Source organism: Lepisosteus platostomus, chromosome 12, assembly GCF_059453375.1.
Source record: "Lepisosteus platostomus isolate fLepPlt1 chromosome 12, fLepPlt1.hap1, whole genome shotgun sequence".
Classification (NCBI taxonomy): Eukaryota; Metazoa; Chordata; class Actinopteri; order Semionotiformes; family Lepisosteidae; genus Lepisosteus; species Lepisosteus platostomus.
This window is the reverse complement of record NC_142622.1, coordinates 45,129,834-45,153,473: the sequence shown is the minus strand read 5'-3', so window position 1 is coordinate 45,153,473 and position 23,640 is coordinate 45,129,834. Positions and strand designations below refer to the sequence as shown.

Here is a 23,640-nt window from a genome sequence, read left to right as displayed (position 1 = left end):
ACTGGGCTGCTGGACGTGCTGCCTTTTATAAAAACTTGAGTTCCCTAGATTTATGGACTTGTCAGAAATTTATATTGCAGTATGTAAATGAATTACACTGCAGTAAAACTGAAACCTTAACACCGTTGACCAAGCGAGTGATTGATGCCTGAATTACTCATTTATGTTCCATCTTTCCAGTTGTAGCTTGTTCTCAAGTATGTGATGAGATGAGAGAGAGAGATCTAAGAATAAAGATGCTTTGTTTTAAAATCCACAGCCCCGGGCTTTCATGCAGTGCATGAATAAACGGTCATGGAATAGCGAAACACTCAGTCAATTCTTCTAGTGTCCCAGTCAGTGTGCCTGTGCTGCCTCAGACTGGCAACCCCTGTGGATCATCTTCCCAAGGCTATTCATTCACAACATACAGACTTGTTGTGTAGCATTACCATTCTCCACTGCATTTTATTGCATGTAATAGCAACTGGAAAGAAATCTCCATGTCTGTAGGGAAATCTTGCAAGTCAAAACAAGAAACCATTTGCAAATTGGCAGAACAAGTGACCCCCATGTTAATGACGTATCTAATAGGTTGTGAATCAGGTTGTCATTGCAACATTGGAAAAGATAAAAGCAAGCTGCCTGTTAGATGTTTGTGGTTATGGAGATTAGGAAGGTCTTCTAATTTTAGTTTTGAGCTCTCTTCTGGCTCAATTACTTTGTGCCTAAAGTTGTCGAGGTTTGTGTAACTATACAGATCTTTGTGTCCATTTTCTTACCTTGAAAAAGTACGGTTTAGAAGCTATTTCCTCAATTTTTAGCATCTAAACATTAAAGATATTGACCATTGCTGCAAGTTGAAAGGTCAGCATTTTTTTTTACATGCTGGATTTGCTCTCTCAGATCAGTCTCTAACCTGTTCAGGAGAATCGGATTGTTTGCTGCTTCTTAGATGAGCAACAGTGGGATCTGGTTCTTCCAGCTTTTCTTAAGCCACAGACTGAGTAAGCCTTATTAGAATATCAAAATATAAACTATGCTGAGCAATAATATTTAAATATTTTAATGAATAGGGGGCCAGTAACAGGCATTTTAATCATGGACCACTGTTGGTCACATGACCTCCAGCTAAGGAACGAAGTCTCTTTAATACGAGTGCATTACTGCATGGCCCTATTTCAGTTTCCTGTGTTTCTCAATTTGACCCTGTGTTGTTCATACTTATTGATCCTTCAATAAGTGGCTAGCTGTAGTCCCTATATCAGTGAGCTGTTGTCAAGTGAATAAGCATGGTCTTGTCATGCCCCCCCTTCCTGTGTTCATGTGGGTTTTCTCTGGGTGCTCCAGGTTCCTCCCAGGTTGCACTGCCATGAAGGGTGGGGTCGGTGGGATATTCTGTCGTGTTCCCCCAGGGTTTCTTTCCTGGTTCCAGTTCTGCTCACTCAGCCAAACGCAAGAACTGGGAATTCAGGGGGGTGATTAACAGAATTCTTGCTAATTTTCTTCACATTCTATTGCATTTTTAGTCTAGATTGCAGTAGTTTTAAACATTGTAAATACAGCATTTCACTATTTAATAGAGCTAAAGTGCTTATTACATTTCCTGTTCATTGCATTTTGGACTACTTATATACTGTTCATTAATGCAACACTTGTAGAAATGTGGGTTTATCATTAGAAACATTTGTGTTGATTCTGCGCTGTGATAACCATTACTTCATGTGCTATGAAACAGATCAGTATTCCCAAGGTTGTAAATTTTAGTGTTTGGTTTTATAGATGTTTTCGGAGTGAATCAAGTGGTGAGTTCTGGCAGCATGTGGTTCCTGTTCCTGGAAGTTCAGGTCTGTGTTCTAGGATTTCTGAGAAATGAGAAATTGAAAATGTGGTTTGATTCTTTTGCAGCCATGTGACAAGTTTGGAATAAGTGCTTTAAATTAGAAGCATTTCAAGTGCTGAGTCAAATGTGTTGTGTATAAAAGGACAGTGCCTATCTGATTTTAAATGTACAACAGCAGGGAAGAAATTTGGGGTATAAAAGTGTTGCCAATTTCTTTCTTATTATGTGTTCTTCCTTTCAGCTTTTTAAACCTTAAAACGGGTAAGCACAGCCCTTATAATGTTCATCCCATATTTTTAGTAATGAAGTGAGTGTAGGGGATGAAATCAGAACAATGTGTGCAGATTTCTTTGAGGCATTCATTTTTGATGAATGCACAGCATATTTCTCCTCAAAGCCGTTGATTCAAATAATCTGTCAACTGAAAAAATAAGTGATTAAGTGGGGGAATCTGATACTTCATAGTGCATATTTGCTCTTTAATCAGTTTTACATTGATTAATTTTCTATAGGGGCAGTATAATATTATGTAAAACTATGCAGTATGCTGTGCACTGTTTGACCTTTAGATAATTCATTGCATTAGCTGTGGGAATGGTTTGGTCAAGGTAGTTACATTTAATTTTCTTAAATAGCAATGTTTTGCTTTTTGTTTTGTGGAATTTTAAAATATGATGAGCATAAGCTCTGTATAATTAAGGAGTCCTCATGAAAAACTGTTACTTACATTTTCGGTTTGCACAAGACGTTATCGTCTTGTGGTGACTTTGGTTTGGATTAAATTACAGTTGTAGTTGGAGCCAGAGATGATGGTCAGGTTAATATACAACAGAGCTTTCTTTTTCATTGTGGGGGAAGTCATCCTGATTTATGCAATTAGGTTATTTTCCTCAGTGCTTAGGGAGTAGTAACTGAATGACAGCTTTGTGGCATCAGCGGAAATCGGTCCCAGAGTTTCACTTATGTTTGGAACAGAAGAAATTGTGAAAATGTTTGTGATGATTAAAATAACATTTGTTTTTCTCTGCAATATACACTCTGTGTCAGAAGCAATATGTATTGACTTTAATTGTGATGATTCTTTTCATGAGTATGTGTAAGCGAGATTTCCTGTCAAGTTCTGGTCTCGAAGGTCTGGTGTCTGCACATTCCCATTCTAAGAACGAGCTGAATTAGCTGGTTACTGACTGAACTGAACCCATTGAACAGCTTCTCTCACCTCTATAACTGCAGTTGCTTTAACAATACCTAGGAAGCTTTTAGACACTCCAGCTCCCCAGGGTAGGGAGAGCTCCCCACTCATGTTCTAAATTCAAAGATGAACGGTGCCGGGATAAGAAAATTCTGATTGAAGCCCACATGTAAGTAGATCAGTAGACAGTGACTTAAATGATTCAATAAATTAAGAATATAAGGAGAAAGGAAGCACTATATAAAGTGTTAAAGAATAGGGTTCAGCATAATTAACTAGTAGCTTGGGGCAGAAGTGCTTTAGAAAGAGGTGGAAAGGAAGATTGCAGAAAAACAGTATTCAAGCATAAAGAGGGCCGTAAACAAAGTTATCTCGGAGCTGAAATGGGGGAAATGTCTGGAAATTCATGAGCAATACACTTGAGCTCTGCTGGAGTGGATTGGATTGTGTTGGTTCCTTTTCTGGAGGACTGGGATTCTCCATCATGTGCTGTTGGCACCAAAGCCATCCATAAGAAAAATACATTTTATTTGCTAATTTTTTACATATTTAGATGGATATCAAAATTACTAAATTAATCTATATTTGTAGATTGTTGCTATAAAGTGCTTCAATACAAGTTGATAGCATACAGTACCTTTTATCTGTCAAGGTTATAACTACAATATGAACCATCACTTTGATGGGCATTTTTCCTATACAGAGTGCTATGTAATTCTTTTCCGGTAATGTGAATCATTTCTATTTTTGTCTGCTATACATCTGTATTTGATAAAATAATAGAAAGAGATGAGCAGATGGTATTCCTGGAACTTCTTATTCCCACCAATCTAATTTGTCTGTAAATGTGCTCTCTGGTTTAGTTTATATGAGAATGTAAATTGCAAATATGCATATAGATGCACATTATGGTGCATCATGACTTTGAAGATGACGCATCTACAAATAATCTGAAACAACATTTCAAAGATGCAATGCTTTGCGTGGGCCTTTTCATTCTTGTTTTTCGTGCTTTGTGGACAATAACGTCTCTCAAACCACTGCATTAGCTCAAACGCACGTATTGGTTATAAGGCAGATTTGCCATTTCAAAAATGGCAGAAAAATTGTTTAATTTTTGCATTCAAATATTTCACCACCTTTCATGGGTTTTTAAAACATACTTCATTGTACTGTGATGTTGAATTCCCATGGGATGGATATGCACAGTACACGCATGCTCTACTCCTCGGGTTCCAGTGTCGGGTCACGCAGAACCCTGCTAACAAACGGAACGTGGAGGAAGGAATAAGGAAGCCTTCAGCACATATTCCGTAAAAACACACGCTCAGACATGCAACGTCTGTAAATAGTGCAGTAACCGTGTGCGAAAGATTGTCTGTGCTTAATGGCAGGTACAATGGGTTGTGTTGTGTTTGTGTTCATCTCTGCATTAATGCTACAGATCTGCTATTTAGTGTCTATGCCTTCTCTGGTGGTGGTCATCTTGAATCATTGCGATTCTAGGTTGAGGAGTGCGAGTGCTGGTCGGTGGGTTGGAATCTAAAGAATACGAGAGCAATGTTGGGGTACAGAGCCGGCAGCAGATTTCACTTCACCTCCCCGAAACCTAGAGGGGCAAACGACTGGCGCGGGGGAGATGGCTGAAGCTGGGAAGTGGTGCAGTTTGTGGTGAAGAGCTCTGCTGGGATTCTGTCAGTCTTTCACTGACTCAGGATGAAGTACAGTGCAATGTTTTTTTTTTAGATCACCTGATTTGTCTTCAGATTGGAGAAAGGTGTAGATTTGCCTATACTTGTTTTGTTTACCCTTCTCCAGAGCGCATCTCCCTTTACTTCACTGCCGTCTCCTCGTTTTTACATACTGATGCTAGCAGTCATCATACAAAGAAAAATCTAAAATAAATTCATGATGCTGTAGTTTCCTAAATCGCATTTTGCTTTCTAGAAATGGGAGAACCCTAATCCTACGCTTTGGAATAAATATTTTAAATAACATGCAGAACTGCATGAAAAATGTATTGCTTTAGATTTCCCCTCTCCCTTTTGTCCATTCAGTCTTTAAAATCAATTCTTTAAAACTGAGGTGCACTTTTTTTGGCTTAGGCTTGATGGTGCTCATTTGTTTTGGGTGAACCGTTTGTAAAGAGCCTTCGAATATGAAAATAGCAGCGACATGGAAAAGCTTTCAAGGAATGCTGCTGAAAATTCCTTCAAACGTTCATTTGTAGTTGTTCAATTAAGCTCTCGTCAATCATGTCTGGAGAGTGCGTGCATCACGGTGTGACACAATTATGTTGATTTTATTTTGTACTTTGTCCCCGAACAAAGATAAGCATTTCAGATATGATTTAATTTGTCTGCGCTTTTATGAGCAGCTTCGCGTTTGTCTGAAAAATACTTGACCCCCCCACTCCCTCCCTCCCCATAACCGGAGGGGCAAATGAGGACGAGAGAACTATTTAATGATGCGCTCATGGATTTACATGTGTGAGGCTCCATTTCTTCTGAAAGCGAGTCAGCTGATCAAGCACTATCAATCTGTAGGAAAGCCGCCAGCCAGTCCTTCATATTTCTTCACTGCATGATCCCCTCCCAACACTCTGGATGTCCGTTCCTGTTTTCAGATTTTATCTCCCTTCTGCATCTGAGAGAGGTTTGATCCTGGACTGTTGCTAGAGCTCTTCATTGTCATTTCTTAATTGGAATGACCTGGTTTAATTATGGTATTAAAACTTTATAGATTTTGGAAACACTACATCAGAACCTGAAACAGTATCCTTTTTTTTTTAGAGAAGTTGTAATTTTACCCTCATTGATCGTTTTATATGCATAAATGATTGGACAAGTATATCGCAAAAACCTTTTTCTGCTTGAAATCTAGTAATACCTCTGGTCAGGTGAGCAGAGCTTAGTTATGAAAGGTTAACTGGAATGCTCTTAAATATGTACACTTTCAGCGAATAAAGTCCTTGATATACATTTCAGACTTGTAATATTTTGGAATTCTTAATTTTATACAATTTATTCAAATTAAAATACATATGACAAAGGAAAACTAAAACAAAGACAAGATATCAAATGTAGTGCTATAAGCCCCTGTAAAGAACAAAAAAGAGCTTAGGCTATTGTCCTTATACCAGATATTGAGGACAACATTTTAAATTGAAGTTCAACAAAAAAATTAAATACTTATTCAAATACTACTATCATTTCTCAGGAAGCCTTTAAAAACTACATTTGTCACTTTAAGTCTATACTTAATACACTCTTTACATTAGTATATTAACATTTTTTTTCCATTAAAACTGCTTTAAACTGTGGAATCAACATTTTTCTTTTTACCCAGACAGTGATTTGAAAGAGCCAGTTGTACAACACAAGGTACCACAAGAGTGAAGCTACTAAGTAATATCTACCCTCAAAGATCCACATCTTTGGGTCATCTCATTTTGGCTGTTACAAAGGACATAGCTGTGCCTTCTTGTCAGGCAGAGGATATTGACAGTCCTGATTCAAAAGGTACTTGCATGTACTTGACAAGTGGCAGATGTTTAAGCAGAGAGGAGTGAACTGCTCAGCTAACCGTACATAACTCGTTTCCAGTTGGTCCTTGCTCTTAGGAACTCGTGATCCATTAAAACTTTATAAAATACCTGACGGCTACTTAACAGATCTTTGGGTTTTTGTGATTATTTACGTTCTTGTTCTGTTGTCTTTTGTTCTTGTAGGATAATGTAGATCGGGCTGCTACTCACAGGCCAGCAGAACTGATTGGACCAAGTTTCCAGCAATCGCCTAATCGGAACTCTCCTAACAATCAAGGTGAGAATCTCGTACACAGCACTCTAGGTTTTGTTACCTTAATTTTGTTTAGTGTTTTAAATAGATTCAACTTGTTGTTTAATTTAACAATGTGTTTTTTCTCTTAAAGGTCTAACTCTTTTAGTGTAAAATCTATTCTCATACCACAAGAATACACATTTTTATTCAATTTTCAGGGTCTAGGGAGATATCTTCGGTACAGAATAGAGGAAATGAAAGTTTTTTTTACAGCTTTTACTATAGCCACAACGGAGAAAAATAGGCTTATAATTGTCGGCCAAATTCTGTAACATCACATGATGTAATTTAGTGAGGAACGTGACTTCTGCAGTTTCTCCCAAAAATAACTCCCAAAATGTCTTTATAATGCATTTTGTAGTTGTCAGCAACTTAAGCAGAATTGATCTCAGTTATATTGATTCAATTTTCATCTTACAGTGGTGTTCAGAAGCAGTACTGAACTGTAAAGATTGTCGCCTGTGTCGTAACTATGGTAACATTTTTTTTAATGAATTAAGTTCTGGATTACCTTCCTGCTGTGCGAAATGTGCAGCGTGTATGCAAGTCCGAGATAACTAATTTGTTTGTTCTGTGCTGATCAAGAAGGGTAGAGGAAATGAATGGGTATGGGGAGGGTTTTAAGGCGGTAGACTTGCTCATTAAGTGCCAACTGGAATATACAGTGCTCTTCCACAGTAAACATTTCTGCAGTTCAAAGGATTGATTTTGTAAAGACACAGGGTGCCATTATAATTAAGCTTTCAATCTAATTGTACCATAAAACATCCATCCATAATAATCGGAGCATGAGATTTTTATACAATATTGCCCCAGCATGGGAGGTAAGGCTTAAAGTTTTCTGAAATGTCTGGAAATGTATGAGAAAGCTTGGGGCTGTCATGGAAATTAATGGAGCAGAAATTACGTTTTAATTTTTCAATTTTTTGAAGGAGCAATATGAAACGCTTCATGGCGGTGCCTACTATTTAAATTACGGGAGCAGGGAAAGTCCTAGTTATCAGATATTAACTAGAAGTACCACAGAGAGTTAGTCATTGTTGGGTGCATTTGTGATAAATGGTATAGTTAAAATGCCACACTGCAGAATGAATTCCGTTCATATGTATTAATAAATATTCTGTACTCGTCTCTATGTGATCCTTAATGTCAATTAAAAAGTGTCCTCCTGTTGTAGAAGATAAAATGTGCCCACTGTCTTGAGGGCTTGCAGGTATGCTGCGGGTAGTGATTTACAACATGTGTTTATGGAGCTGCCAACACAGAGGTGTAAATCTGGGTGCCATATTGCCGTCATGTGCCTTCCTGGTTACCAGATGGGAAACCAAGTGGTTTGAGATACTAGCTTTGTACTATTACTTTAATTTTGTTAGAGACCTTTTAAGGATACTTTGCCAAATAAACAATCTGTCTAAAGATCATTTCTCATTTGATTTCCCTTTTAACAAAATCCCATCCACTTGTTAAATACTGTGATTAAACCTTTTTCACTTTCAATTTCATATACTGAATCGTAATATAGAGTTTTTAAAAGCAATCATCTCAGTGCTTTCAGAATAATTCCCAGTGCATTCATGGTTATTTGTTACTTAGTTTTTATCTTATGTCCATAGTTTTAATTATAGGTTGACTGCTTTAAGTGAAAACAATTGTAACACTTGTGTAATGACATCCAATAGTTCTAGTAGCGACAGTGAATCTTATTTGTGGGAAACTAGTGTTGTTACATCTTCACATTAAGAATAATGGAGATTGGTAGCCATGCCTTGTCTTTGCTGTTACTTTGAGTTCAGTACATTAATTCCAGGAATTGTTGTTCCATTCATTTTCTAACCGTTTTGTCCAGCCACTGTGTATGTTTACCTATAGTTTTTTTGTGGTATCTGTAGTCCTCACATGGGGACACACTGCATGACCTTCTATGCTTCCAGTCATTTAATATATCTTGGTTTAAATCAGAACTTTCCATATGAAGTGCTCTAGTGCTCTTTTCTTTTGTTATAATGCATTTGATGTGCTCCATTGAGTAAGTGGAAAGTTTTCTTGTGTTCCTGAGTCAGACTTTAGACAATAGAAAGTGTTTCTAATCAAATAAAATAAAGCAGAAACTATTTTTTCCCTCTGAAGTCTTTGCCGCTAGAATAACAGTTTGCATATTGAACACAAATGTTTGGAAAACCGAGTACAGCCCAGTGAATCACTTCCTGAGTATGAGTGACCCTGCTTGGTGTTCTAGTCAGTAGGTGTGTTTACTTTGAGGGCCAGCGTTCATTGCAGTCTAGGATGTTTAATGTGAGTGTTTCAGTATCATTTTTTAATTAATTCTTTATCCCCTTTTGTTTCCTGAAGCAAGCCATGCAGAACCCTTTCAGTTCAGTGTATTGGACTGCTGCAGAATATGTATGGTATAGGTTGTGCTTTGTTTAGTAGAAATTCCAGTAGTATCTCTTGTCTTGTAGCAAACAATCTGAATACTGCTTGAAACTTTTAGCAAAGTTCCCAAGCAGCTTCGTTACTGATGATTTAAGCTTTCTTTGGCAAATCACTCTGGGCTGTGAGTGTGTATGGGGAAGGACAACTTTATAGGCCCTTTACATCAACAAGGAGTACAGGAAGGAATGGGATCATTGAAAGTGCAGAGTGCTTTGTTTTGATTGTGGCTGACCTCACTTTTTTAAACTCCACTGTTGGAAATGTATTACTTAGCAACTCATGTGTTCAAGAGAAATAAATCAAGGAAAATAGCACATAGTTCATGTTTTTTTTTTGCTTTGTCTCGGATATTTTTAACTCTGCTACATTCATTTCTTTTGTTAAAATTTCCATGACTATGAAATGACTGTCATAATGTGAAGACTGGAAGTATACTTTGCAGAGAGGCTTCACAATGTCTCTTAAAGTTAATGTGGAATGCACTTAATTGGTTAAAGTGTTGATGTTTTTTGTGGTCTGTAGCAGGTCTGTAGTCTCAATTTACGGGTGTTCCTGAATAATGCCCCACAAATAAAAAATATGAAGAATTTAGTTCTTAGTTCATGAATAACATACAAATAGCATTTGTACCAAGTCATTTTGAATCTAAATGTTTGAATTTCATGTAAAATATGAAGGGAAGACTGTTAGAAGTGGGTAGTGAGCAGTGTGGAAAATGCATGCGTAATGTACCCATGGCTACATGCGGTCTTGTACTCTGAGCCTTTTAAATGCCATTTTTAAAAACTTAAAAGTAAAATTACAAATCATTGTAATCATTGTTTCCTTATTTAGATTTGGAGCTGATTCTTAGTCAACAATTTTCTGTAGTTTTTTTTAAGAATAAGATGAACAGTAATAATTCCATACACTTAAATAGCGCTTTTCTGGACACTCCACTCAAAGCGCTTTACAGGTAATGGGGACTCCCCTCCACCACCACCAATGTGTAGCATCCACCTGGATGATGCGACGGCAGCCATAGTGCGCCAGAACGCTCACCACACATCAGATATCAGTAGGGAGGAGAGCAGAGTTCAGAGATGGGGATTTTTAGGAGTCCATGCTTGGTAAAGGCCAATGGGAAATTTGGCCAGGATGCCGGGGTTACACCCTTACTCCTTTTGAGAAACATCCTGGGATTATAATGACCACAGAGAGTCAGGACCTCAGTTTTATGTCTCATCCGAAGGACGATGCCTTTTTACAGTATAGTGTCCCCGTCACTATACTGGGGCATTAGGACCCACATAGACCACAGGGTGAGCACCCCCTGCTGACCCCACTAACACCTCTTCCAGCAGCAACCTTAGTTCTCCCATCCAGGTACTAATCAGGCTCACACCTGCTGAGGTCCAGTGGGTTGCCAGATGTGTGTTGCAGGGTGACATGGCTCCTGGCAAAGTAGCTCAAAGAACACAGAGACCACGATTTCCCCACTGCCTTGTCTCCTGCCTAAGCAACAAGGTGGGCACACTCCACCAAGATGCTTGTTGCTTGCTGCGCCCCTGGGTGTTGAACTAAACACGAGTAGGAGCAGCGCTACTTTTGTTAAAAAGCAAGATTAAGAACTTCACCTTTATCATTCCGTCTTTCCTTTCGTCATCCGCTATATTATCTCCAATTGAAGATTTAGTTCTTCCACAACATTGATGGACTAGGTTCTGATGTGCTGATGTGCATGGTTAATATTCCTGCTTTGTCCTGTACTGTAAGTGGGATAGGCTCTCCCACTGCGCAACCTGGCAGGTGAGATAAGTGGTTTCCAGCCATGGGTCTGGAAGAAGACTGCTGTTTTCATTGCAGCTGAGCTCTAAATATTCAGTGCTGATAGATGACTGACTTGATCCGCTTACTGGTTTAGACTTTTTTTTATTTGTGTAGTTCTGTGCGTCAGAAACAACCTGTTTTAAAAGCACTATTGGAATAATTAAGGTATATAAGATATAGATTTGTGACCCTCTTGTTGATCCCTGATTATAGAACTCTTATCAAGAGCAGCTAAAGTGCGGCTTTTATTGTGAAGAAAGGCTTTGATCTTGTGCATATCCTCCATGCTGACTCTGATAAACCCCTGCGATCAACTGATGGGAAAATTACATGATATCCAAGGAGGGCCGACAGTGTTAAAGTATTGTGCTCTGCAGCCTTGAAGTCAATTACTGTAAACATATGGAACATGTCTTGTCTACTAACAAGATGTAATGATTGAAAGGCAGACAGTGGGCTATAGGTAGCACACAAGGATGATCTAATTCTTTTTGGTTTGTAAAACCAGATACACACGTCTGTGAACCCTTTGGGAGGTACAGAGGTCCAAAATCGGCCTCTTCATTCACTTACTGCAGAGAATTTAATTATTTAAGTGCATAGAATAAGTCTTAAAGATTGGAAGGTAGAATTTAAAACTGATAGGCATAGCTAGAATTTAACTTCTCAACTGCTCTGCATGGTAAGCGATGTACCAGAAGATTTGTAGGCTTTAAGTGTCTAAGGCACTAAATGGAAATCTTCATTTACATCCTAAACATTTTTCTTTTGTGGTTTAATTATACAGCAAAGCTTTTAAAGTGTTCTAGTGATCAATATGAATTTGGTTGTGCGATAAATTTAACCTATTGCACTATTGCTCATACTTTATTTCAACATGATGATGAGATGTTTTAATGTAACAACTAAAATTCATGAGTAGATCTGATCATTCATCCAACCTGGTTTTCTGTCCAGTACATCAAGATGGAAATAGTCTCATTTCAGTGAAGCCGATTTGAAGGTTCAAATTGCTGGAAAGCTAAAAACCCCACTTATCTGTGACTGTTACGGCCTTGATACAGTAGATGTTACGATTTAAAGATTTAACTAAATGAAGCAAGTAGGTGTCTCGAACAAATAACAAGTGTGAAAGTCAGCGTGAAACAGGTTTATTTGAAATACACAATTTAAAATACCCTGTTAGAACTGCTGTAGTGTTCACCTTCATTCTCGGTAGGGTTGAGGGATAAAATTATGAAGATTAAGTACTCAAGATGTCTACAGAATTGTGGTCATCATTCCTGGTGTTGACCAAACCACAGAATTTTGCTTGGCAGGCTGGAGGGCATGTCTCAGAGAGGGGATCAGATAGTCGGGAATGTTTATAGATGGCGTTTAGACACTTCAACAGAAACCCAACATTTCTTAAGAACTGAGACCTTGCAGTGCTTTTGTTGCCTCTAAGCTACTTAATGTCTGCTTTTGGGTAGGCTCTCTGACGTTTTTGTGCTACATGTGACACTTTTAACAAAAATATGCCAATTAGCATGGAACATTTCACTTTCAGAAAGCAAGCAGTCTCCAAGTTTTTTGTAGCTTTTCTGCCTTTCTGCATGTCTATTTTTTTTTAGTTTTCATTGCATTAGGAGCAGAACAGCACTTGATACAAATGTCACACAAAGAGCAGTTTGTGTGGAGGAGATTTAAGTGCACTGCCTCATTAGGCAACGTTCCAACATTTTCACAGAGAATATAATTTGAAAACCCAAGTCATACTATCTTTTCTAAAGCCTGAGGTTAAGATTGTGAGGCTAAACAGTAGTGGTTGAATGTCTAACTTTCTCTGAGCAAAATGTTGTATTTTGATTCTACAAATGTTCAGTGAACTGTAACCTTTGATATTAATCTCCTACTGTTCCCTTTATACATTTTCTAAAAGATTCTTTAAACCTGAATGGACCATTTCCAGCCTAAGATTTCTAGATCCAGATTAAAGTACAAGTGTACATAAGCAACAAGAAAACAGAAAAGCCAACTCACCTAACTGTCTAAAGAGAGACCTTTGCTGAGATGCCTTCCTCCTGTTTTTGCATCAGAGAATCCATGGTCTCCTGGTGCAAAACCAACTGTTTAGTGAACTGAGCAACTTGTGTGTGGAAGAGATCTACCTAAGGCAAAAATCGGTAGATATCCCTTTATTGAAGGACTCTATTCCCATGCCTTTAAGACAATTAACATTTAAACATTGCAGTTAAGAAAGCTTCACTTTTAGTTTTACTGTATATTAAAACAGGCTTTGCAACATTCTTTATTTGTACTTTTCCTGCAAGGTGTACAGTATGTGCTCCTGTCTCCACTGCACCTGGACTGCCACTGTCTGGTCAAAGTGAAATCCATTCTGCAGGGCAGACAATCCACCATGGCATCAACATGGGTCCTCAGCTTGTTTTGACCTACATTATTCATTTGAGAATCCCCTCCCCCTTCCTCCCCGGTACTTTTTTAGAATAAAGTCAGTTTGTGCTTTCAAAATGTGCTGAATTTTTCAGAAAGAACGCCGGGGGGGGGGCAAATATCCACTTTGATATTTGGATGCCACCGTGTCTTTATTAACTGCTACAAATTTTTACAACTCTGTTTTTGAAGAAGGCCAATTGTGCTTTTGTTATCCTTTGTATTGTTTAACTTTAATTGTCTACTTTATCGTATAGAATGCACAACCCTGCTTATGTTTTTCTGTTGTGGATTTTGATTTTTTTTTATTGCTGATGAGTACATATAACTTTTAAATACATTTTCAGCCTTTGGGAATCAGCCACTTTTTAAAAAAGTTCATATTCTGTTCCTGGCACAGACATTTCACCTCTCAAGCTTGTCTTTCAAGTTAAGCCATTTACCTTTTCTTTGGAAGCAAAGACCTGCTAAATCAGTCAGCTCACATTTGAACTCTTTTTCCCTGTTGTGCAAATGCAAGCCGCAGAAAACTCACTTGCCTGCTGGAATGGTCTTTTAAGGTACACCCTCTCTAGTCAGTGGAGAAGAGGTTCTGCAGTTCAGACTACTACGTACATTGTCAATGATGCCAATCCATACAACAGTGTGGAGAGAGATTATTAAGGGTTACAGTGAAGAAGCTGGACATTTGATAAGAATCACACAGGTAGGGATATATTTATATTCCAAACATGCCTGGCTTAAAACCAGATATTCTTTGCTAGGTGGTTACACCCGTCGGTTGGTAACCTCCTTAAGATTTAATGGAGGTTAAATCTTGCCTGTCTTCTCTAGTCATATTTGACAGGCTAAAGAAGGATTAGCTCACAGTTGTCAGTGTGTGATCATACAACACTTATCTGTGAATGATATAAGATCCCGGCTTTGTAATTGTCCGGCTTTGCTTAAGGTTGTGGAGCACCATTGGGATGTGTATTGATACAGCCTTCAAATTAGAATAACATTCCAGCATTCAGAGTTTTCTCTGCTTCTGTATATTGTCAGATACTTATTCCTGGTAAGGATCATGGCATCCCAGAGCCTTTCCCAGAAGTACAAGGTGCAACTTGTCACCCTAGATGGGTGACCAGCCCCTCGCAGGGTGCACACAGGAACAGTTTAGCAAAGCCAGATAACACAGCGGGGTTGTGACTGGAATGTACAGAAGAAATCCCAGGCAAGCAGAGAGGACATCAGGACTCCACACAGAATGTGTCCTCGTCCAGAATCAAACCCTGAAGCCGGTGAGCTGCAAGACGGCAGTGCCGATCGTGCCACACTGCCCTTTTCTTATTTTTCTTTCAGCTTCTTGACATTTTTGCAGTTGTCAGGCTCCAGTCGTAAGTGCACATTACCCAGACAGTACGCTCTGAATGTCAAGAGGAACATGAATGCTTTTGAGTGGCCCAGTCAAATTCCCGACCTGAAGAACGAATTTGTGTGTAACATCGAAAAATAGTCAGTGATCCTAAAGCAGCTTGATAGAGGTTGAACAGGTGTGTAAAGAAGGATAGAAAATTGCACCTTCCAAGTGTTCAAAGATAGAGACTTATCCAGATCGATTTGCGGCTATAATTGCTGCCAAGTGTGCTTTCAAGCAAGTATGGACCGTGGGGGCAAAAACTTAAGCAATCTAAATTTTGATTTTTATTTGCGGTTTTTGCTGACATTTAATTTGTGAAACTACACTGGAAGGGGGTGAGTAGATTTGCACGGCACTGGACGTGGTAATACTCTTGTTTTAACCTTGTGACATGCTGTAGGTCAGACCTATTGGTCTACTATAGTGACTTGGGTCAGTTGTGTCACTCTTGATTGATGAGCGTTGCATTAGCAGTTCTCCCATCTGCAGTTACTACCCCTCTATTGAACGACTGTGGGAGGAGCTGCAGCAGTGACTTGCGAATAACATTGTTTCCTTAACGACACTTGGTAAGGTCCAGTCAGGCCCTGGGCAGTTATTGAACCCGAGGGCTTCCTGCCTCTTCTGTGTTCATGCAGAATTATTCTTCCGTAGTGAACACCTGAGTGAAATACCACTTCTTTGAGACATTTCATCTAGACATTTTCTGTTTTTTTAGACTTTGTCTGGACATTTGCTTCATCCTTTACATTGTTTGCTGTTGTAATACTAAAAAAATATTCTGCATCCCAACATTTCAGTCTCCTGGGCTTTCTAATTTTTCATTTCATTCTCCTTTTAACTACTACCTATTTAATCATTTTCTGAAGTTCTTTCTTTTCCCTTATCTTATTCCTGATATTTTAGAAAACCATTTGGGATATTGATTTTTAGTTTTTCTTTGCTCCCTTTTTGGGGGCAAGTTTTATTGATCAGACTGCTAAGCTCTCTCCAGCGTGTGGGTTACACATTATTTGACAGGCCTGTTTACACGATAATTCTATGACTGAGTATTGGAGCCTGGCATTTGAGTCTGGGTAAAATTGGACGCGTTTGTCAAGAAATCATCAATTCCAGATATGAGCTGCGATGTAAGTCAAGGAGATACAGTATAACTGCAGAGCAGCAGAGGGTCAGGTTTCTTAGGAGGAGTTCAGTCAGACGAAAACGTGACAAAAAAGCTGTTTTTGTATGTTGTCTAGCAGATGGGATGGGTAGACTCACTTGGAATCGGTGCTGCTGTGTTTTCTTGCTTCCAGGGGCTTAAATGTAGTTTTTTACATTCAAAACTTCTGTCATGCTGGTGATGTGCATGTTCACCCTTTCAAAACAATGTGCAATGCATCCAGGAATCCATTGTGAGTCTACAGTTGCTTTAGACTGCAGAAAATCTTGGAATTAGATTAGGTAGATGAATTTACTGAAGATGTGGTGAAGACCGGTATTAGGCATGTGTTTTAAGAGGTAAAGAATAAAGATTCCATCAGTTTTCATCACATCTGAATTCATGAATTGTATTATAATGAGCAGTTACATTAAATTTTGGCATAGGATTGTATCAAAGTTTACACAAATGGTAGGAGGGCGGCTTACAGAAAAAGGTTTCTGGTAGCATCTTGTGGCGTAATATGTTATTGCGGTGTCAATATTTCTTCCATGAAGATTTGTCTTGGAAACGAAATAAAAGGGGGGCATAAACCCTTTAATACATGACATTGTACATACTAGATGCATTCTAAAAATGATATTCTTATACACACGCATAACACATTTTATTGGCTGTAGTAATTTTTTGGCATCCAAAGTTCTGACTGCCAAAATGTTTGCTTTATGAGCTGAGTAATCATACATGTCTTATTGGAGATACTGCTTCTACTTGAATTCCTTGATCGATAATCTGATGATCAATAGTCTCTTCACAAAATCCGTGAATGTATCTGTTAATATTCATTTCTTTGTTTGTAATTCCTTTAACACACTCAAATGTGTAAAAGCCTGTTTCACTCTGAATTTTCCTTTCCTAAAAAAAGTTTGTTTTAAAAGTGCCAACAAATTTATCCCACTTGCAATTTCTATTGTGTTTGAATATCTTAGGAAATCTGTTGTCTTATCTGAAGTTCAAAGACTAGGGATAACAAACAGCATTTTTAATGAAGTCCAGAAACACTCTATGGTGAAAATCATTGCCATATTTAAATCATAAGGGTTTGTAGTTTATTTAAGGACTTTGACACTGTAGAACACATTGCTGTTGTATGTAGTTTTCATTTTACAGCACTGTAATCATGTTATCAAATACTCCAGTCTGTTTGAAATAATTTCATTGTATGATGAAATGGCAAAGATGAAAAGGATGAATGAGTTGATCACTGTATAAATCTACTTAAAACCTCCAGTTGATATAAAAACCTTGGACAACATCTTAGTGAAAACCATGGTTACACTTGATTCAGGTTTGATTGCAGCATACAATTTATTGATGACATGGGACCTGAAATTTCCATGGTGACTGCTCACTTGTTACAGTTAATATTAGATTTTCTTGCACTCACTAGAGGGAGCTGTTTGTCACTTTTTGTTGTGTGCATTACTCTGCTTTTATTAAACAAGATGATGAACTTGCTGAACCTTGAATTTTGCAGAATAAGCCGTAAACAGGATTAAAGATACTGTATCTTTGTTTTTATCATGAACAAGGAGCCCACACAGTTTAGACTGCAGATGTTTCAGTGAGATAACAGCACCACTCTTAAAGGATGGGTTTCGCAGTGTTTTTCTTCACTGAAAAGTTGCTCTGCCTTTTCTTCTCATCCAAATTCCTAAAACTGTATAAGTGGCCTAAACAATATTTTATAATTTGTTTTAAGGCATTGATATTCCATGTTAATGTTTCATAATTGACTTCCATGAGTAAAGAAAGTATCCAGCCTCCCGTATGTCTGATTGATACTTCTTGTGACATTGTGTCCAAATGTCTGTAGGGTAGACATGGAAAGATATAGAAATTGTGAATAGAGACAGGACATGCAAGACAGGACATTCTCATGTGGTCAGTTTGTGTTTGTCATTGCACCTGAGTGCTGAACCTGTCCATACACCTCCGTTGGACTGTGACAGTTTCTAACCTAGGAGTGTATTTTATTATCTTTTTAATACAGCTTCTGTGTTTTGTTGATGTCGGCAAGACCCTTAAGATTATAACGTCAGCAAGAAAATGTATTGTACTGTTTGAAGATTAAAGTTAAGCAGAATAAATTGAGCCATGAACTGAAAACAAGTTCAAAAGAATTTCTGAGCATATCAAAGAGAATACGTCGACAATCGACATGTCAGTTTTTGGTTTCTGCTGACTGGGCCCATCGCCAGGCGGTTTCAGGCCTTGTCTTTCCACTCCACCAGGGTTCGAGTCCAGTCTTTGTGTACCTCTATTGGGAATTAGGTTTAACTTCCGTCTTTCCGAAAAACCACTGTTCAGCGTTGATATTTGTTCTGCATTGCTACCGCTGTTAAAACTTGTTGAACACCTAATACATTGATAAATTCATCTAACCTTATTGTTTTAATTAGACTGTTTTCAGCGGCGTACTTTTTTGTCAGGGTGTATAAAGCAGCTGTTTCAGGGATTGTTAAAAACCATTAAGGGTCAATTATACACTTGGGTCATGGTAGAGCATTTTACTCAACTCCCTAGACTGTTTATCATGGTATTTGCCTATTAAACAGAGAAGACAAAGACCATGGGGCAGAAGAAAAGTGTGTTCTCATCATATGAAAACTTTGCTTACCCTTTTCCAGCTAGTGATATTAGCAAAGCCGTAACTCACCATTACATGCTCAAAGACATCATCCTGTTAGCAATACATTAAATAATTAAGAAGTTTATTCTTGGTTGAGACATAATGTTTCTTCTTTTTTCTGCATTTCAAGCATGGAGCCTTCTTCGGGTTACATTCAGAGTTCTTGTGAACCAACCCTAACAGTTTGGCAGGTGCCGAAACCTTGTACAGACTTCCACAGTACATTCAAATTCCTGCTCTGTGATTTTTGTTTTATCTTAATCAGTGATGATTAGACTCTAAAACCGATGATCCAGGAAATCGGTCAGGATGCTGCAGCCAGATTGTGATTAATGCTTTAGCTAAACTGATTCAGAAGATATTGGTTTACAATAGACATTGTTTATCTTGGCACCATTTGCAATGTAGGGTTCTGAGAAATGTTTAATCATTACATTGTTAATCGGAACACGTTCATCTCAGATTTGAAACTTGCGTCTTGGTTGATGGCTCTTTGATTCCAAGAGGTCTCTTGTGTCTTCAGAGTGGAAATTTACCATCAAGAACAAATTATAATTTGCGAGTGCCAAGTGGATCCGTTTTGATATAATCTGGGTCCTTCTATGGGTCTAGTGAAGGTTTTTTTCTACTTCCCAACTTATTTTACCATATTCATGTAAGGTTCATAAGTTTGTGGTGCTTTCCCTATAAACTTGCAAATGCAAGTTTTATACAAACTCTTAAGCTCATCCATGATGCATAGATGGCAATTTGTGTTACTTATTTTCTAGAAGGGAGTTAACTTATTATAGCTTTGCTTATGTTAATTATAGATATTCTGCCTCAAGTGCTGTGATTGCAAAAGTTTGTCTAAGGCAAATTGTTTACAGCTGCTTTCATTTGTTTCACACCAAAGAATCTCTTTGAACTTTGCCTTGAATCTGGCAGTGACAGTATAGAGAAGAAATGCTTGGCGTCCCGTCTTCTTTTCTAATAAATCCAAATCATTAAGGGGTAGAAACAGGCCGGAGACAAAAGGGGTGGACAATGATGGCAAGTGTAGTTGTTGGTTTCTGAACTCTCTTCAAACACTAAAGAATGCCAACGAGTACCCCATCAAAGCATTAGAAGAGCATAGAAAATATCAATTGTTGACTGATAGTACACTGTATGAATTATTGATCACTTCAGATAGAGCTTACAAATTCACTTTGTTTATGAGTTATAGAAAACAGCAGTAAGAAGGTTATTAAATATATTGCCTGAAAATAATCAATCCAAGCATCTAATCTGACCCTGTGCCATTCCCCCTAAATTGCAGTTGCGATAAACTTCTCTTGATTAGATATGATATTAAGTTTATTTCTGAAAACAGTATACAAGTAGTGGTGCTGGTAATCAGTAAAACTAAACAAATCTACATTGATACCAAGTCTTTCATATAGACAATTTTTCAGTTTACAAATATTTTCTTAGTAATTAAAATTGAGACTTGTCTAAGCCTCTCAAACACTTTTGGAAAGTCTTGCAGTGAAGTGTATTTCATAGGTCCACGTGTGTTAAGAAGGGACATCCCTGACCAGTCTGACTAGTGAGGCTAACAGTGACTTTGGAAAAGCTCCAGGGTTCAATGACAGAGCTGGTCTGTATGGCAGATTGGCAGTACAGAGTCATGACTGAAAAACCATCCACGTCCTGGAGCTGGACTTGCAACAAAGCATACAAGTAATACTGCAAATGAGGCAAGGTTTTTGTGCTTAGATGAGACAAAATCTGAGTATTTCAGTCTAAATGCAACATGCTGTAGTGCAGAACAGTGGCTGCAATTGATGCCAGAGGTGCTTCCACCAAACACCTGAAGAAGGCTTCACAGCTGAAGCGTTGTCTTTTCTCTTTTCAGCATGGAATAACCCCATTACTTGTTTCTATAATGTATAGTTATTTCTTTGCTTTTAAATGTGATTTTGTTTTCTGCAGATGATGACGTTGACCTGGAAGCTTTGGTAAATGATATGAACTCTTCTTTCGAGAGCCTCTATTCTACATGCAGTGTGCAGTCCGAGTCGGCCCCTCTGCTTCAAAATGGCCAGTTCCACCGTGCACCCCTCCAGACCTCAGGAATAAATCCCCCTGCACAGCCCACATCCCCACGGCAGAAAGTGAGGAGGTCTCAGCCAATGCATATTCATGCTGTAAGGTATAATACAAATTTTCCATTTCTCAGCCCTTCTTTGCAGACATTTAACCGGTTGAAAGCTACTAACGAAATGTCAAAATTTAAATCTTTCTCCCTCCACGGAACATTGTGAAGTTGGCCTACATTTGTTCCTAATTGCATTTTCAAAGGTCAGAATAATTCCCTTCTGTCATGGACAGGTCTGGTGTTGCTCACACAGAGCAGTCATGGGCTGATGCCAAATTCCCAGTGACCACCAGCCAGCTACGAGCTCATGGTCACAGTTTGTGGTATAACCTGAATGTGGACAAGTAGCCTTAGTTCTTTAGGGTTTACCCTTCATTTACAATGAACCACCTGGAAATACTTTTTTTTAGCGGTTAAGTATTACGTAAGCCTGAGTGGTCTGTTGAATTTCAGTCAGTTATCTGTGAAGAGGTTGAGGAAAGCATTTTTGTCCTGTTAGGTGATCCACCCACGTGCAACACTTCAGTTCTGCAAACACTTTCAACTACAAATGTGTTAGAAATTGAAATAACATGTCAGTTTGAAAGAGCTGCTGCTGTGCATGTGAGAATAAGTAAATTAGTAGATTAGTAGGCTATATCAGCTTCTGGGACATTAGGCACTTGAGGTATTTTGAGACTTTTCTGCTATTTCTTTTAATTATTGCCTGTGAACCTGTGTTCAGATCCAGGTGCTTTTAACATTTTAGTAATGTCAGAATTCTTCTCTGTAACTGTTGTTTTTGTACCTTCTTTCAAAGTTCAAGATTTTGAATGCCACAGTCCTGCCGAGTAAGTTTTTATCCGAGTTTGAACATGGGGGGAAAAAAGCTTCTGGAATTCTGGACATGACTTCTCTTCCCATTTGCACAGGAGACTTCAAGAAGAGGAGCAGCAGCTTCGGACATCATCTCTGCCAGCCATCCCAAATCCCTTTCCTGAACTGTGCAGCCCAGCCAGCTCTCCTGTCCTCAGTCCTGGCTCCTTACCTCAGTGTCAGCCTTCTGGCCAATATGTAAGTCCTGTCCTTCTCTATGTTTAGGTAGTGGGTAGGAAGGCAGAGACCAATCAGTCACTCACTTGGGTATATAGTTCCTTTAGTTATTAACATATAGTTATTGCTAGATAAAGAGATTACATTCGCTTACTTACAGTAATATTTTTAGGACGTTTAGCATTCAGTTAAATGTTAAGACTAGCAGGCAGTAGGAACAGGAAGGGCACTAGAGCACAGAATACTAGTAGGGGCTTTTGGGTCCCACTGCAGGGCTGACTGTTTTTTCACTAGTAAACACTGTCAGACTAGTGTTATACTGATGCATAACAACAGCTGTAAATAAGATACTTGCTTACTTGCACAGTACCATCCTATCAGTACTGCTGGTGGGTGATATTCAGAATTTATACTAGTTCCTTTCAGTAACTTAAGGATGACAATTGGCAGCAGTCAAGGGGATCAAAACTGGCTTAAGATTGTAAAATTGAAGTAGTCACTTTGACAGAGCTGGCATTTCCTTTTCCTTGTGGTCCAAGTGAAACCTAAAGTGACTTATTAACCGAGTTGAGCTGTCTGCAGCTTTGTTAAATGGTTCATGGTAATCATGTCATCTAGAATAATAAATCAGCAATATCCTCAACTGTTCTGCTTTCTGTTTGAGGCTCTGTTTTTTCACATGAGTCACTTTTTGGCTTCAGAGGACTGTTCTGTCTTGTTTTCCTTGTAGATACGTGGAATGAATATCTAGTTCCTGTTATGTGCCAGATATATTTTCGCTGCATGTCTGTAAGATTTGGCTCACTTGGTTTCCTCAGTTGATTTAAGCATTCAAAAATGTGAATGATATTGGTATTTTGAATTTCAGCAATACCTCACACTCTAAAAACCAGGTATGTGTCCTTTTCTAAAGGGTTTTTAGGTTAAATATAGTAATTGCTTATACCATAAATTTCTTAACATCTAATGATCAACAGCAGTACTTTACCCTCATTCAGATTTCAGGTTTTTGGTCTTATTCTTCAGTCATACTAATGATCATATGATAATGAACAATTTCAAAATCAGTTTTGTTTGGATAAAATCTTGGGTTGAATTTCTTAAGCGGATATCAAATGCAGTTGCTCCCTTAATTTCCCACGTGCTGTGCAATGTGACAGACAGCATGTCTCAAAATCAGGCCACTGTTGCGGTGCCTGGGACTGGGAATGCAACATACTAGACAAGGGAATACAGAATGTAACCACGGTTAAGATCCATCTCCTTTCACACAGTTAATTCTTTGGAAAGAGTCATTTCTCAAAATGTTTCCTCTTCAGGAAACTTGGTTTCCCCACCCTTTTCTCCCTGTTTGTACCGAAACCCTTCACCACTCTTTGCTTGCCTGGAACCTCATTAACCTTCAGCATCCTGCTAAACTCAAGTCATCACACTGGGCACTGCTTTCCCACAAACACCCAAAGAAGACAACTGCTTCCCTTTCGCAAGATTTCTGCAAGAACAAAACATACAGAACCAAGCCCTTCCTTCCTGCACCTGATCGTATCTTGTGTTTTTTTCCCACCCCAGGAAAATCATATTAACCTCACTGTATTTTCACACAGTAGGGACAAAAATGAATTCATGCCTGTAACTGACAAGTGTGAATCTGCATCATCAGTGTACCTGTATCATGTCTGTTCAATCTCAATGCAACTGCTGCAGTAAATCCTCC

General features: G+C 38.5%; 1 protein-coding gene across 2 annotated transcripts in view; it reads left to right on the top strand.

The window, feature by feature from the left end:
* Window positions 1-23,640, top strand: part of grb10b (growth factor receptor-bound protein 10b) — an 88,766-nt gene that overhangs the window by 32,442 nt on the left and 32,684 nt on the right. For both annotated transcript variants that reach the window (XM_088602257.1, XM_088602256.1), the window contains exons 3-5: window positions 6,745-6,838; window positions 20,729-20,948; window positions 21,806-21,947. In XM_088602257.1, coding sequence (XP_088458383.1) covers window positions 6,745-6,838; window positions 20,729-20,948; window positions 21,806-21,947 — 456 coding nt within the window. The remainder of the gene's footprint in view (window positions 1-6,744; window positions 6,839-20,728; window positions 20,949-21,805; window positions 21,948-23,640) is intronic.